This window comes from Coregonus clupeaformis, chromosome 30, assembly GCF_020615455.1.
Source record: "Coregonus clupeaformis isolate EN_2021a chromosome 30, ASM2061545v1, whole genome shotgun sequence".
NCBI lineage: Eukaryota > Metazoa > Chordata > Actinopteri > Salmoniformes > Salmonidae > Coregonus > Coregonus clupeaformis.
In genome coordinates this window covers 19,688,915-19,704,430 of record NC_059221.1, presented here as the reverse complement: position 1 = coordinate 19,704,430, position 15,516 = coordinate 19,688,915, and the positions used below count along the sequence as shown (strand labels likewise).

Sequence of the window (15,516 nt, the reverse complement as noted above, 5' to 3'; positions counted from 1 at the left end):
CCGTTTGAGGTGTGAAGTGTGGCTGAATATGAGGGGGAGAAGGAGATCGGGAGAGAGAGCGAGTGAGAGAGAAATAGAGAGAGAGAGAGAGAGAGAGAGAGAGAGAGAGAGAGAGAGAGAGAGAGAGAGAGAGAGAGAGAGAGAGAGAGAGAGAGAGAGAGAGAGAGTGAGTGAGTGGGGTGGGGTGGGGGGCAATACACAACACCAAGGATAGCTGGTTCCAATTTCCAAAAAGTAGACAGCGAGAGGGGGCGGCTGTGATTTGTATCCACCAAAGTAGCCAACATAAAAAGCACTTTTGACTTTGCCTTAGATGGTAAAAACAAGGGACATGCATTACAGCATCATTTTTGGACCCATTGTGTCAACATACTGGGTCATTAAATCTATGGCCATTGCTGATATTAGACAAGGCTGAGTTGTAGTCTATTTTTGCTGCAATTTGCACTATGTTGTAAAGCACAGTCACAGCAGTTGTCAAATTGATAGGGAAAATAAAACGCCACCAGACATTACAGGTGCATGTTCCATTTCCTTATAGGTTATACATACCGTACAATACAGTAAAGTGAGGATGCACAGGGAGAGAGAGAGAGAGAGGGGGGGGGGGAGAGAGAGAGAGAGAGAGAGAGAGAGAGAGAGAGAGAGAGAGAGAGAGAGAGAGAGAGAGAGAGAGAGAGAGAGAGAGTGTGTGTGTATGTGTTCAGAGAGGGGGGAGTAGTACAGCACCACTGAGAGGGCAACTAGTCATTTTACTGTCTCTGTGGATATCAGATGGACTTGAGTTATGAAGCTCAGACCTTTCCTAACCATGGTAAGCGCCCTTTTTTTGCAATCATTCTAATTGTTTGATAATAGCTCTTTCATTTCAAATATCTTTGTCATCTCACATGATCATTGACATAGTCATTGACTCATATTTTTATCAAATTTTGAAGGGAAAAAAAGTACCTTTTTATATATAATTCGTATCTTAATTTTTTCAGGTTTTTTGTTGACTGTTCCACCTCAAGGCAAATTAAAGCAGAAGAAAGGTGCCAACAGTGAAACACCATGGAGAATACTACTGACAACTCTCAAGATGTCTTCAATTTCACACAGAGTGAAGTTCTGACCAATATGCCACAGAACTCCATTGAAGTACAAGTTATAACAATTGTTCTCGCACTTATAATATGCGGAGTTGGGATAGCGGGGAATATTATGGTGGTATTGGTTGTGCTGCGCACCAAGCACATGATGACCCCTACTAACTGTTACCTTGTCAGTCTGGCTATTGCGGACCTTGTCGTCCTATTAGCGGCAGGTTTACCGAATATTTCCGAAGTAGTCGACTCTTGGATATACGGTTACGCTGGGTGCCTTTGTATCACATACCTGCAATATCTGGGTATCAATGTATCATCCTGCTCCATCACAGCCTTCACCATTGAGCGTTACATTGCTATCTGCCACTCCATCAAGGCGCAATTTATTTGCACCGTGTCTCGGGCAAAGAGGATAATTGCCTGTGTATGGGTTTTCACCTCGCTGTACTGCATAATGTGGTTCTTTTTAGTGGACACGAACGAAACCGTCTACGCCGATGGGGTGGTTGTCAGCTGTGGCTACCGTGTCTCAAGAAACCTCTACATGCCAATTTACTTTCTAGACTTTACTTTGTTTTACGTCTTCCCTCTCATTGTGGCTACTGTGCTGTACGGTCTCATCGCAAGGATATTATTTATGAGCCCCTTGCCAACCAATCTCAACGACAGAAGTGAAGGTTCTATACACCAGGGGCGCTCCACCAGCACCGTCAAGGTGTCGGGCAAATCGAACAAGGGTGCAGTGACGTCAAGAAAACAGGTAAGGCTACAATTTGTAAATTATTGTGGAAAATAGTAATCAATGCTTTATAAAGGCTATTAAATTGACAAAATAGTGTACAAAATGTGTTCAAAAAATAATTTAGGCAACAATATAAAAAATGATGTTCACTTTGAAAGTTTATCAATGTTTATAAATGTAGTGTGTAGTTTATCTACACAATGCAGGCTAGTGCGTAGTTCATCAATGTAGTGTGGAGGATACAGAAGCAGGCTCGTAGTAATGGTTTCAAAGTTCATAGCATCCTGTTATTATCACCTTACATTAATTATAGCTTTGTTTACCATCATTAGACTGTTCCACTCTACACCAAAAAATAAAATGGTTTTGTCTTTGCAATTTGAAATGTAGGCCTAAAGGCCCTTTCATCAGTCAAACAAACAACCAGGAACTTTTGAGTCAATTATTATGACACTGTAGTAACATTTACAGTATTATGAAGAACCTGAATATTAGAACACCATTTTCTTTCTCCCCATAATTTAGGTTACTAAGATGCTAGCAGTGGTGGTGATTCTTTTCTCCCTGCTCTGGATGCCATACCGGACACTGGTGGTGGTCAACTCTTTCATGGACCCACCCTACCTCAACACGTGGTTCCTGCTCTTCTGCCGCATGTGCATCTACACCAACAGTGCCATCAACCCTATCATCTACAACCTGATGTCTCAGAAGTTCCGGGCCGCCTTCAAAAAGCTTTGCAAGTGCAAGGGCCAAGACCCAGAGAAAGTTACCAAGTACAGTGTGCCAGTGTATTACAGTGTCATGAAGGACTCTTCCCATGAGACTCATGAGCAGACAGAGCAGGAGGATGTCAGCAGCTTTGGTAACACTGGTGGTAAGAGGGTCAACTTCACAGATGAGTGTGGGGACACCGTCACCATGTTCAGCATTGCCTGACAGAAGGACAAAATTGAGAGCAGTTCTTTGTGTAAAATGAGGTTTTATGAATGCACCATTAATTTGACGTACAGTATTTTTGCCATATGTGTCAAAGGTCAGTACTAGTGTACTATTTTCTTGTACATACACTTTGTCATTTAATGTTGAAATGTATTGACCATCTGCTATATTTTACATTCTTATAGCACAGCCCAAACCTACAGTATATCACCTAATATTTAGGTAGAGAGTTTCAAATTTAAAACCCACATTCAGTCAACCAAACAATCTAAAAGTTTGGCTGTAGAGCTCATGAGGGTTGGAGACTATCCTGGGTTTAATGTTTGCATTTTAATCAGAAACTCATTCAAACTTAGAGCAGCAGGTGGATGGACTAGTTAGTCAATCAATAACAATAATTACTCAATTAAGAACCAGGTAGAAACGGAAACAACAGGATTGCAGCCTCTGAGTTGTGAACTCCTATTATAGAGTAATTTACTAGAAGTAAAGACTTGAGTGTCAGCTTGAATGTCACATGACTAATATTATCAAAAAACCTTCATGCAGATTGTGGGTTTGTTTGATATTGGCCTCTTGAAACCACTGAAACTATTGCGCTCATCACACTGTACAGTATCTGTTTTGGTCTATGTACATTGAAGCATGTAAATCCTGTTGTAAAATGTGAAAGTGTTTAAGATAGAATGTTTTGTTAATATATTGCATATAGCTTTTTTGCATTTTCAAATACAGCACTTTCTCATACCGGTTGTAACAATGTTCAGATATTCCGTAACAGTCATGGCTTTTTGGGGACTTGATTTTTGTGATTAATTGTAGCAATTAATTGAATTAAAGGCGACCAACCAACATGCTGTTGTCCAATATTTGTGGAAGAGCGAGTAGGCAAACAACAACAAGTTATTTGCCATAAAGTTAAGTAATGGAAACTGGGAGGCAGCTGGCCTGATTGTTTATAGAATCTGAAACTCAAACATTCAAAAACTGTATGGAGTGCAGTAGAAATATCCAGCTTTACATTGGCATGTACATCAAATTGTTTTCAAAACATCCCATTTGTTTACTAGGTCCATACACCACCAGTCAGTTTGAGATCCTGTAGGTAATGAACACAAGTCAAGTTTGACATCCGTCAATTTCAGCACCACCCCAGGGAACAGCGCCAACAACACACAGCTCAAATCTTTGGCTGCAATCACTGAAACGTGGGCTATTTCAGGTCTATAACATTGTTTTGTCTACTCTGTCTTTTAGTTCTTTCCCTCTATAATCTGTGCATGTTTGATTTCCCACCAAGATGTTAAAACGGCTTTTATAGATTTGCATTCAAATTGACCCATTTCGAAGAAGGAAAATATATTTAGAGGCTTAGACAAAGATTCTATTCAATACTTTTTCAAATTCCAGTTTATTAATTGCCCTCCTCTAACATTTCCCCTGAAAGCATACATTTATCAGCTAAACATTCCCTTTCAGTTTGCATTGTGATGCCCCCCCTTCCCTTCAACAGTGTCAGTTAGTTTGACAGTAATGCTGTGCTTGGTAAATAGTGGTTCTATACTGGGACCTGCCAGATCACAGATTTTTACGCAGCTCTGCTCTGCTTTAGATGCTTGCCAGGATACAGCACCGTCGTCTTCACACAGCCTCAGTGATGATCATAGTCAGTCATAAACAATGGAGGAGTATCCATACTACAACAAACATCAATTTACATTGTGTTCTGCTGAACCTAATTAGTATTTATGGATTCTGGTTATGGGCTGAAGAGTTTTCTTCCAGTCTTTCAGACATTATAAGAGCCATTCCTTTCTCATCAAGCTCTACATTTAAAGCCAGAGAGGGGTAATTCCTACGGTTCATTGTCTATTTTAATCCCCCTTGTGCTATGAGCTTCTTTCTCAGAAACCAAGATAACTAGGTTGAATCACGCACAAGGTTTTAGCAGCCTTTCTCTCAGACAGGGTTTGCTCAATAAAATTTAAATTTAGTATGCTTTGCACAGGGGGGGGTGGGGGGGGGGGGTGGGGGGGTGGTACTGCTGAATTTTAAGAGGTTTCTAGGGAGATAGTTTTTTCAAAAGATTTGCATCAGGTAAGAATAGCTACATAGTTCACATTCATGAATATTACTATAAAATGCCTGCAGCGACTAAAATAGAAAGAATAGAATGAAAAGGAGGGTATTCTGACTGCAAGACGTTTGAGTCAAACTTTTAGACTTTAATGTAGACTATTTGTTCACATACTGCAACATAATGTGGGTAGTGCATCATTGATCCAAACTGATAAGAAAATGTTATTTTGATTATATGATTTGAACATTGATGGCAGGGTAGACACTCATACCCAGCCATGGCCATGCATAACCTGTGCACCACAACATTTAGTCTGTATACAGTGGCTTGCGAAAGTATTCACCCACCTTGGATTTTTCCTGTTTTGTTGCCTTACAACCTGGAATTAAAATTGATTTTTTGGGGGTTTGTATCATTTGATTTACACAACATGCCTACCACTTTGAAGATGCAAAATATTTTTTATTGTGAAACAAACAAGAAATAAGACAAAAAAACAGAAAACTTTAGCGTGCATAACTATTCACCCCCCCAAAGTCAATACTTTGTAGAGCCACCTTTTGCAGCAATTACAGCTGCAAGTCTCTTGGGGTATGTCTCTATGAGCTTGGCACATCTAGCCACTGGGATTTTTGCACATTCTTCAAGGCAAAACTGCTCCAGCTCCTTCAAGTTGGATGGGTTCCGCTGGTGTACAGCAATCTTTAAGTCATCCCACAGATTCTCAATTGGATTGAGGTCTGAGCTTTGACTAGGCCATTCCAAGACATTTAAATGTTTTCCCTTAAACCACTCAAGTGTTGCTTTAGCAGTATGCTTAGGTTCATTGTCCTGCTGGAAGGTGAACCTCCGTCCCAGTCTCAAATCTCTGGAAGACTGAAAGAATTTCCCTGTATTTAGCGCCATCCATCATTCCTTCAATTCTGACCAGTTTCCCAGTCTCTGCCGATGGTGTTGGGTTTGCGCCAGACATAGCATTTTCCTTGATGGCCAAAAAGCTCAATTTTAGTCTCATCTGACCAGAGTACCTTCTTCCATATGTTTGGGGAGTCTCCCACATGCCTTTTGGCGAACACCAAACGTGTTTGCTTATTGTTTTCTTTAAGCAATGGCTTTTTTCTGGCCACTCTTCCATAAAGCCCAGCTCTGTGGAATGTATGGCTTAAAGTATGGCTTAAAGTGGTCCTATGGACAGATACTCCAATCTCCGCTGTGGAGCTTTGCAGCTCCTTCAGGGTTATCTTTGGTATCTTTGTTGCCTCTCTGATTAATGCCCTCCTTGCCTGGTCCGTTAGTTTTGGTGGGCGGCCCTCTCTTGGCAGGTTTGTTGTGGTGCCATATTCTTTCAATTTTTTAATAATGGATTTAATGGTGCTCCGTGGGATGTTCAAAGTTTCTGATATTTTTTTATAAACCAACCCTGATCTGTACTTCTCCACAACTTTGTCCCTGACATGTTTGGAGAGCTCCTTGGTCTTCATGGTGCCGCTTGCTTGGTGGTGCCTCTTGCTCAGTGGTGTTGCAGACTCTGGGGCCTTTCAGAACAGGTGTATATATACTGAGATCATATGACAGATCATGTGACACTTAGATTGCACACAGGTGGACTTTATTTAACTAATTATGTGACTTCTGAAGGTAATTGGTTGCACCAGATCTTATTTAGGGGCTTCATAGCAAAGGGGGTGAATACATATGCACGCACCACTTTTCCGTTATTTATTTTGTAGACTTTTTTGAAACAAGTTATTTTTTTCATTTCACTTCACCAATTCGGACTATTTTGTGTATGTCCATTACATGAAATCCAAATAAAAATCCATTTAAATTACAGGTTGTAATGCAACAAAATAGGAAAAACGCCAAGGGGGATGAATACTTTTGCAAGGCATTGTATGTGTTGTAAGACTACTAATGTAGTTATACAAAGCAACTCTGACAACAATGCACTCTTCTGTGCCATGCCTTTCACATGTAGCCTACTAAGCCTCACTATGATAGGGATGGAAGTCATTCATCCACCTCTTACCCCTCAAGGGTGTCTGCCTCCTCACTATTAGGATTAAAACCAGCACAATCAAAGGCTCAGCAGAGACAGACAATAGCCATTCTGTATGGAGAGGTGAATCATATCTGTTTTGGTTTTCAGGATGTCTATTATGCAGCACTGAAGAGTCCACTCAAATGGACTCTTTCTATTTTTTCATTTCATGGTTATTAATCCTCTCCCCTGTCTGAATATGAATTATGCATTGCCTGGAATATCATGTACTGAGGTAACACTGAGAAACAAGCCTTCATTCAGTTGTCTATATCTGTTACTGCTCACGTCCGACAGTTAAACCTTATGTATTTTATCACTCTGTTTCTAACAGAAGATCGTTTTCAGCGTTGTCTACAGTTTCTTTGAATGAAATCGCTGTGTGAACAGTATGTACAGTATACTATAGATGACATTTTTTTGAGAAGCATACAAGGATGAAGAAGAGCTAGAAGAAGGCTGAGAGGAAGTAAGATGAGGAGAAGCAGACAGTATAGGATCATTGCAAAGTATTAGTTGATTTTAGAGGTTTATATTTCAGACGTTTAGTAGACATGAACACCAAAGAGGAAAGAAACCCAAAGGCATGTACTTCATATTTGGGCAATCAGACCCACCAGACATAATCAAGTCTGTGAGAGCACCCATTGCAGTCTCAATAATTGTTCTCAAGGCCACTGCAATGGCCATTTTGATGGCAATGAAAATGAATTTCTTCAGCAAAGACTCACTAAGCACATTTCATTTGTTTTAGATCTCTTTTCAGTATGCTCTGAGGTGCATATGAATCTTATATATTGTGGCTTTAATAAACAGAGGTAAGGTGGGGTAGGTGACAGAGAATGGCCTGAGAAAGGGAGGAAACGGGGGGGAGTTTTACATCTCTTTTCAGTAGGTTCTGAGGTGCATATGAATAAGCAATTTATAGTAATAAATATTTAAAGTTGTCTTATCTCCCCACTAAACTGAACATTTCATTCTTGGTATAGGCTATGTGTGTCTTTCAGATGTCCAACTTACTAAAATTATTTTGTTAGCTTTAATCTATGCTTCTAAGTAATTAAATGGTTTTCAGGGTAGAACAAGATAAAAAGCACTTTAACAACAACAGTCTACCGAACAGGCTTATAATATCAATTCAATCAATTCAATCAATTTTATTTTATATAGCCCTTCTTACATCAGCTAATATCTCGAAGTGCTGTACAGAAACCCAGCCTAAAACCCCAAACAGCTAGTAATGCAGGTGTAGAAGCACGGTGGCTAGGAAAAACTCCCTAGAAAGGCGAAAGCCTAGGAAGAAACCTAGAGAGGAACCAGGCTATGAGGGGTGGCCAGTCCTCTTCTGGCTGTGCCGGGTGGAGATTATAACAGAACCATGCCAAGATGTTCAAAAATGTTCATAAGTGACAAGCATGGTCAAATAATAATCAGGAATAAATCTCAGTTGGCTTTTCATAGCCGATCATTAAGAGTTGAAAACAGCAGGTCTGGGACAGGTAGGGGTTCCATAACCGCAGGCAGAACAGTTGAAACTGGAATAGCAGCAAGGCCAGGCGGACTGGGGACAGCAAGGAGTCACCACGGCCGGTAGTCCCGACGTATGGTCCTAGGGCTCAGGTCTCTCAGTTGGCTTTTCATAGCCGATCATTAAAGAGTTGAAAACAGCAGGTCTGGGACAGGTAGGGGTTTCGTAGCCGCAGGCAGAACAGTTGAAACTGGAATAGCAGCAAGGCCAGGCGGACTGGGGACAGCAAGGTGTCATCATGCCCGGTAGTCCTGACGTATGGTCCTAGGGCTCAGGTTCTCAGAGAGAAAGAGAGAACGAGAGAATTAGAGAGAGCATACTTAAATTCACACAGGACACTGGATAAGACAGGAGAAGTACTCCAGGTATAACCAACTAACCCCAGCCCCCGACACATAAACTACTGCAGCATAAATACTGGAGGCTGAGACAGGAGCGGTCCGGAGACACTGTGGCCCCATCCGAAGAAACCCCGGACAGGGCCAAACAGGAAGGATATAACCCCACCCACTCCGCCAAAGCACAGCCCCCGCACCACTAGAGGGATATCCCCAACCACCAACTTACAATCCTGAGACAAGGCCGAGTATAGCCCACAGAGGTCTCCACCACAGCACAAACCAAGGGGGGGCGCCAACCCAGACAGGAAGATCACGTCAGTAACTCAACCCACTCAAGTGACGCACCCCTCCCAGGGACGGCATGAAAGAGCACCAGCAAGCCAGTGACTCAGCCCCTGCAACAGGGTTAGAGGCAGAGAACCCCAGTGGAGAGGGGAACCGGCCCGGCAGAGACAGCAAGGGCTGTTCGTTGCTCCAGCCTTTCCGTTCACCTTCACACTCCTGGGCCAGACTACACTCAATCATATGACCTACTGAAGAGATAAGTCTTCAGTAAAGACTTAAAGGTTGAGACCGAGTCTGCGTCTCTCACATGGGTAGGCAGACTGTTCCATAAAAATGGAGATCTATAGGAGAAAGCCCTGCCTCCCGCTGTTTGCTTAGAAATTCTAGGGACAATTAGGAGGCCTGCGTCTTGTGACCGTAGCGTACGTATTGGTATGTACGGCAGGACCAACTCGGAAAGATAGGTAGGAGCAAGCCCATGTAACGCTTTATAGGTTAACAGTAAAACCTTGAAATCAGCCCTTGCCTTAACAGGAAGCCAGTGTAGGGAAGCTAGCACTGGAGTAATATGATCAAATTTCTTGGTTCTAGTCAGGATTCTAGCAGCCGTATTTAGCACTAACTGAAGTTTATTTAGTGCTTTATCCGGTAGCCGGAAAATAGAGCATTGCAGTAGTCTAACCTAGAAGTAACAAATGCATGGATTAATTTTTCTGCATCATTTTTGGACAGAAAATTTCTGATTTTTGCAATGTTACGTAGATGGAAAAAAGCTGTCCTTGAAACAGTCTTGATATGTTCGTCAAAAGAGAGATCAGGGTCAAGAGTAACACCGAGGTCCTTCACAGTTTTATTTGAGACGACTTTACAACCATCTAGATGAATTGTCAGATTTAACAGAAGATCTCTTTGTTTCTTGGGACCTAGAACAAGCATCTCTGTTTTGTCCGAGTTTAAAAGTAAAAAGTTTTCAGCCATCCACTTCCTTATGTCTGAAACACAGGCTTCTAGCGAGGGCAATTTTGGGGGCTTCACCATGTTTCATTGAAATGTACAGCTGTGTGTCATCCGCATAGCAGTGAAAGTTAACATTATGTTTTCGAATAACATCCCCAAGAGGTAAAATATATAGTGAAAACAATAGTGGTCCTAAAACGGAACCTTGAGGAACACCGAAATGTACAGTTGATTTGTCGGAGGACAGACCATTCACAGAGACAAACTGATATCTTTCCGACAGGTAGGATCTAAACCAGGCCAGAACTTGTCCGTGTAGACCAATTTGGGTTTCCAGTCTCTCCAAAAGAATGTGGTGATCGATGGTGTCAAAGGCAGCACTAAGGTCTAGTAGCACGAGGACAGATGCAGAGCCTCGGTCTGACGCCATTAAAAGGTCATTTACCACCTTCACAAGTGCAGTCTCAGTGCTATATAATATTTAATGTTGCTCAGAGTTCGGAAGGCATATTCAGGATTGTTTACTGTCAGTTCCAGAACTATAACCAGTCAAGCAGCAGTTTAAATGCAGCCTTCCGAGGCACAAACGTCATTAGCTCAGAGAGAGCTGAAGCGTGTATGTGAGTTTCCTGCAGAAACAAACAGTGACTTGCCTAAGTCGATAGATATTGACCAAGTTGGCCAAATAATTCCTTCCATTCCGTATCGAATAACAGAATGGGTTTTCAGACAAGGCTGGCCAACTGACTGGTACAGGTGACCCATTCAAGCCTACCTGCAGACAAACCTGATTAAGACTGACAAATAATTGGATCCTGAATAGGATACATTGAACAATAAATACCCAATGCTTTAAAGAAAAATAAGAAACATTTCAAATTCATAATCTCCAGCACCACCCCAACATCAACATATGTGCTTCCAATGACATCATCAACCAATTAGTAGACAATTAGGAGGCAATGCCTACTCATAATTGGTTAAAATCACACGATGCACACCGATGATGTCATTGGGAACACTTATCTTCCACTATGTTTTACTACAAAACACTAAAACGCACAATTTTCACATATGTTGATGTTGGGGTCGTGCTGAAGATGAATAAGAAGTTGAATTTTGTATTTATTTGTCCTTCAATAAGTGATATTGCCATGCAACAGCAACTGTAGTTATTTTTTTTTAAACAAGCAAGATCAAGTTCAAGATTAAGTTGATTTGAAAATGTAGGTAGACAATATAGTATGCTCTGGGATGATATCATTGCCAATGGTGTGAGTGTAACAAGTTGTGACATTTATCATTAAGCTCTTGAAAAACCATTAACAATGTTTTATTTCTCTAGTGTCTCAAGGTTGACATCTTTCTATTACCAGGACATTTTATTCTCTAGGGTTTATTAGCATCACAATGCTCATTTGATGTGGGAGTAAAAGGAGTGGTTGCTATGAGACGTTCCAAGGTTGAAGAAGTGCTAGGCCTCTGCTTTTATCCTCTGTCACCCAGTAAAGGAACGGCGTGTGTGGCTTGGGTGATCTGTTTACCCTTTCTCCCTAAGCATGTGGCTCACAGGTTGCCTCTTTCTATCAATCACAGAGCAAATTACACACCAGTCCTGGAGGAAACGATGTGTCAGCCATCTTATTAATATTTCAGCCATGTGGTATCATCGTCACCCAGATTTACTGAGCACCAGTCACATTCTGTCACTGCCAGTGTCGGGATGGTAGTTTGACCATATTAATCTGGACCACAAGTTTCAGTCTGTGCTCAGCCTCTTGGGAGATGAAAGGATTTCAGAAGCGTAACACAATTCAAGTAGTAGGCTACAGTGAACAGCAGAACACATATTTTCATCCAATGCCAGTAGGAAGAACATTTCACTGTGAAGACGGCTATACTGTCCTTATTGTATTTTAATCTGTATCAATTTCTCTCCCACAAAAAAAGATCCCTTGCGATGTTCTGTGGTAAAATAGCAATGCCCACCCATTATGGAGTCAACTTCAAGTGTCTTATAGACCAGCAGCACCTCAGGAATATTGCATTGTAGTGAAGTGCTGCTGAACTACATATCATACCACAGCTGTGAGCCACAATATCATCCTGGGAATGGAGCCTGAAAGAAAGTCTCCTGTAAAAACCATAGTTCCGGTGGACTTCTATTTTTCTATGACTGCCTTGTATGCTACAGTACACATACTAGACTTTGTGAAATTGCCTTTTGCTGCACAGTAATTGTTTTAAGCAGATGCCTCAGCCATATTGGAATATATAAAGTGTCATGTGTCCTCTCTGCTCAGTTTAGCATATGCTTTATTTCCTTTCTTTGTGACTGAGGGGATGGTTTGTTCAGATAAGACCGATGAGACATCTGTCAGAGGAAGCAAAAACAAAAAAAACGTATCATATTGGGGATAACACAAGTGTTGATTTGTTAATCAATCAGCTGATCTTTATGATTGGTAGATGGATAACTATGTTTTTCCCAGTCAGCATTCACATTACGTAAACCCAAGTTAGGACAATTATAGACACTGTCAGTCACCATGTGGAGATGGGATAAAAACATTAATCTTTTCATATGTCCATTCATTTGCAGAAGAGCAAATGCCATAATAGCTGTCTGATGCTTTCAAGTGAAAGTCATAAACCTAGAGCAAACATTTAAGATTCAATTTGTGGCCATCACACTGTTCCCTGACCTTTCCATAGAGGGTTATATGTTTGGTTTTGATGTTAGTGAACATCAGGGCTTTTTCAAATACGTAGATGTTCTATCTATTTCTATTATTCATTTCCTAAAATAATTTATCCTTTTATGTCTCTTTCACAAACTAAAATTGTCATCCCATCAGTTCTGTGGATTTCAAACAATTTCCAGACTGAACTTTCTACCTCTTGGAATCGAACACTACTCAGAGGTTCTGAAGCCTTGTCACCCAAGGCTTACAAAAATAGCTTAGAAGTTGTACTGTATGACTGGAATCTGCACTTTGTTTGACAAAACCCAGGAGAACTTGAAATCCCCAGGGATACAAGAAAATGTAGTCTGTGATATCTTTCTAAGACATCTGAGGTGACTGAATCTCTAGATTGAACATTGTCCCATTGTCTTGTCTCAGCCAAAACTCCCAGTAAACAATGAAAATGATTTGTTAGTGATCAACCACAGTGATATGCATGAGTGATATAAGAGTAATTATGAATCTGTTATGACAAAAGGTCTTAAATACAAGGCTACATTATGTGGTCAAATCTATTGTTGTGTCTTCCGGAGAGGGCCATACTGACTGCTGTCTGCATGTGGACAGAAAGGGATGAATCTTACTTACACTTATTACGGGCAAAGAAGAGCTTCCAGGCAAAGGAATGTGTTAGTGGGTCTACGAAAGTCATTTTTAATACAGCTAAATCAGTCATGCCCACTTTTCCCTTCCTGATTAGAAACCTGACCAGCCATAGCTGCTACACGATTAAAGACATCTTTACCTGGGAGAAAGATCGTCTGCCTGGTGATTTACATTTTGTGATTCTATCCACATTCCAGTCTTATCAAATTAATGCTCTGCATGTATGGGTAAACACTTTGAGATCTCATGAATACAAATATATTCATCTTTCCTGGATACTTAGCGGAGAGTTTTACTGGCTTATGACTACTAAATATTAAAGACATTAGAAGCAAAAGAGTGGAACCAATTCAATTCATAGGCAGTGTTTACACAGGCAGCCCAATTCTGATATGTTATTCACTAATTGAAAAAGATCTGATGTGAAAACACTAATTAGTGGAAAACATTATTGAGCTGTAAACTCAGCCATAGTAACACTGTCCAAACGACACATGGAATAGGAATCAACAAGGTGTCCCGCCAAAATATTTTTAAAAAGTGCAGACTTTGTAGAATTTGTGAAATTGCAATCCATCAAATTCATTTTAGACTTTGAAAAAGGCTTTCAAAGGATGACAGAGGATGTCCTGAAATGGACACTGTAAATCTGAGGCCGCAAAGGCTGTACAGATAAGAAATACACCAAAACACTTCCATTTTACTAGTAATTTCTGTGGCCATTTTCTCAACACAAACCTTTGTTAGATCTTCCCCTGAGAGGGAAAATAAAAAGTATATTCTCTATAACTAAGCCTTGCCTATCGACAGAAAGGCCCACAAGTGTCTTAACAACAGCTTATTAACATGGCGAATTGTTATTTTTAATACAAATGGAGCTTACCGAGAACCCAAGGGTATTGTTGGGTTGGGTTGCTGCTGCATGACAAACAATAGACATCTCAAACTTCTCTAAACTGTTCAGCTATATCATAAATATTTTGGTTCACATGCAGGAATCTTATGGCAGTAGCATGGTGTAGGCCTAGTATATGTTATGGAAAACAATTTGATATATATTGTCACAAAATGGGCCTTGAATTGAACTTTCTACCATCCTCTACAATTCATTCTCATGAAAAACACAATGCCACGATTGAAAAGCTCCTATTGTTTATTTTGGCATTATTGAAACTGCAGTTAAACATGAGTGTCTAGTATATTCTCCAAGTGATGCAACAAGTGGAACTCAACGGATTTTCTCATGGATTTCCCAAGGGTAGAATAAAGAGAAGTGGTTTCTCCAGTGCTCAATATTGGAATGAATGGGAATAAGTGGGAATAAATTACACATTTCAGTGTATATCATAAATACCCAACAAGTTATGATATTCTCTTTGACATACAGTACATTCACAAGAAAACACAAAAATAAAATCTAAATAACATACTGTATCATACGGACACTGTTCACTCCATCTCAGATCTTCCTCATTTTTTCAATTTTTCTTCTTTTTTTATTTTTACTTATCTATCTTTTACTTAACACTTATTTTTCTTAAAACTACATTGTTGGTTAAGGGCTTGTAAGTAAGCATTTCACTGTAAGGTCTACACCTGTTGTATTCGGCGTATGTGACAGATAAACATTTATTTAATTTGAACATGTAAAGTGTTGGTCCCATGTTTCATGAGCTGAAATAAAGATCCCATACATTTTCCATATGCACAAAAGCTTATTTCTCTCACCGTGATGACTAAGGCGTCACTACAGACCTGGGTTCAATCCCAGGCTGTATCACAGCCGGTCGTGACCGGGAAACCCATGAGGCGGCTCACAATTGGCCCAGCGTCATCCGGGCTAGGGGAGGGTTTGGTCGCCGTGATTTCCTTGTCCCATCGAGCTCTAGCGACTCCTTCTGGCGGGCCTGGCGCCTGCAAGCTGACTTCGGTCGCCAGCTGGACGGTGTTTCCTCCGACGCATTGGTGCGGCTGGCTTCTGGGATAAGTGAGCAGTGTGTCAAGAAGCAGTGCGACTTGGCAGGGTCGTGTTTCGGAGGACGCATGGCTCTCGACCTTTGCCTCTCCTGAGTCCATAGGGGAGTTGCAGCGATGGGGCAACACTGTAACTACCAATTGGATAAAAATATATATATATATCCCGTGACGAAGTCCTGAGG

At 40.9% G+C, this 15,516-nt stretch overlaps 1 protein-coding gene across 1 annotated transcript; it reads left to right on the top strand.

Annotated features, from left to right (window-relative positions):
* The first annotated feature begins 732 nt into the window (after positions 1-732).
* LOC121546715 (thyrotropin-releasing hormone receptor-like) lies at positions 733-3,561 on the top strand. Its single transcript, XM_041857950.1, has 3 exons — positions 733-814; positions 987-1,848; positions 2,356-3,561. Exons 2-3 carry the CDS (start codon positions 1,054-1,056, stop codon positions 2,767-2,769), a joined length of 1,209 nt encoding a protein of 402 aa, XP_041713884.1. The 5' UTR covers positions 733-814; positions 987-1,053; the 3' UTR covers positions 2,770-3,561.
* The last annotated feature ends 11,955 nt before the right edge of the window (positions 3,562-15,516 follow it).

What these genes read in the sequence shown, in the direction of transcription:
- LOC121546715 (XM_041857950.1), top strand. Translation starts at nt 1,054, where the DNA reads ATGGAGAATACTACTGACAACTCTCAAGATGTCTTCAATTTCACACAG. An exon ending in CAGTGACGTCAAGAAAACAG is followed by an intron (nt 1,849 to 2,355) that starts GTAAGGCTACAA and finishes CCCATAATTTAG; the next exon opens with GTTACTAAGATGCTAGCAGT.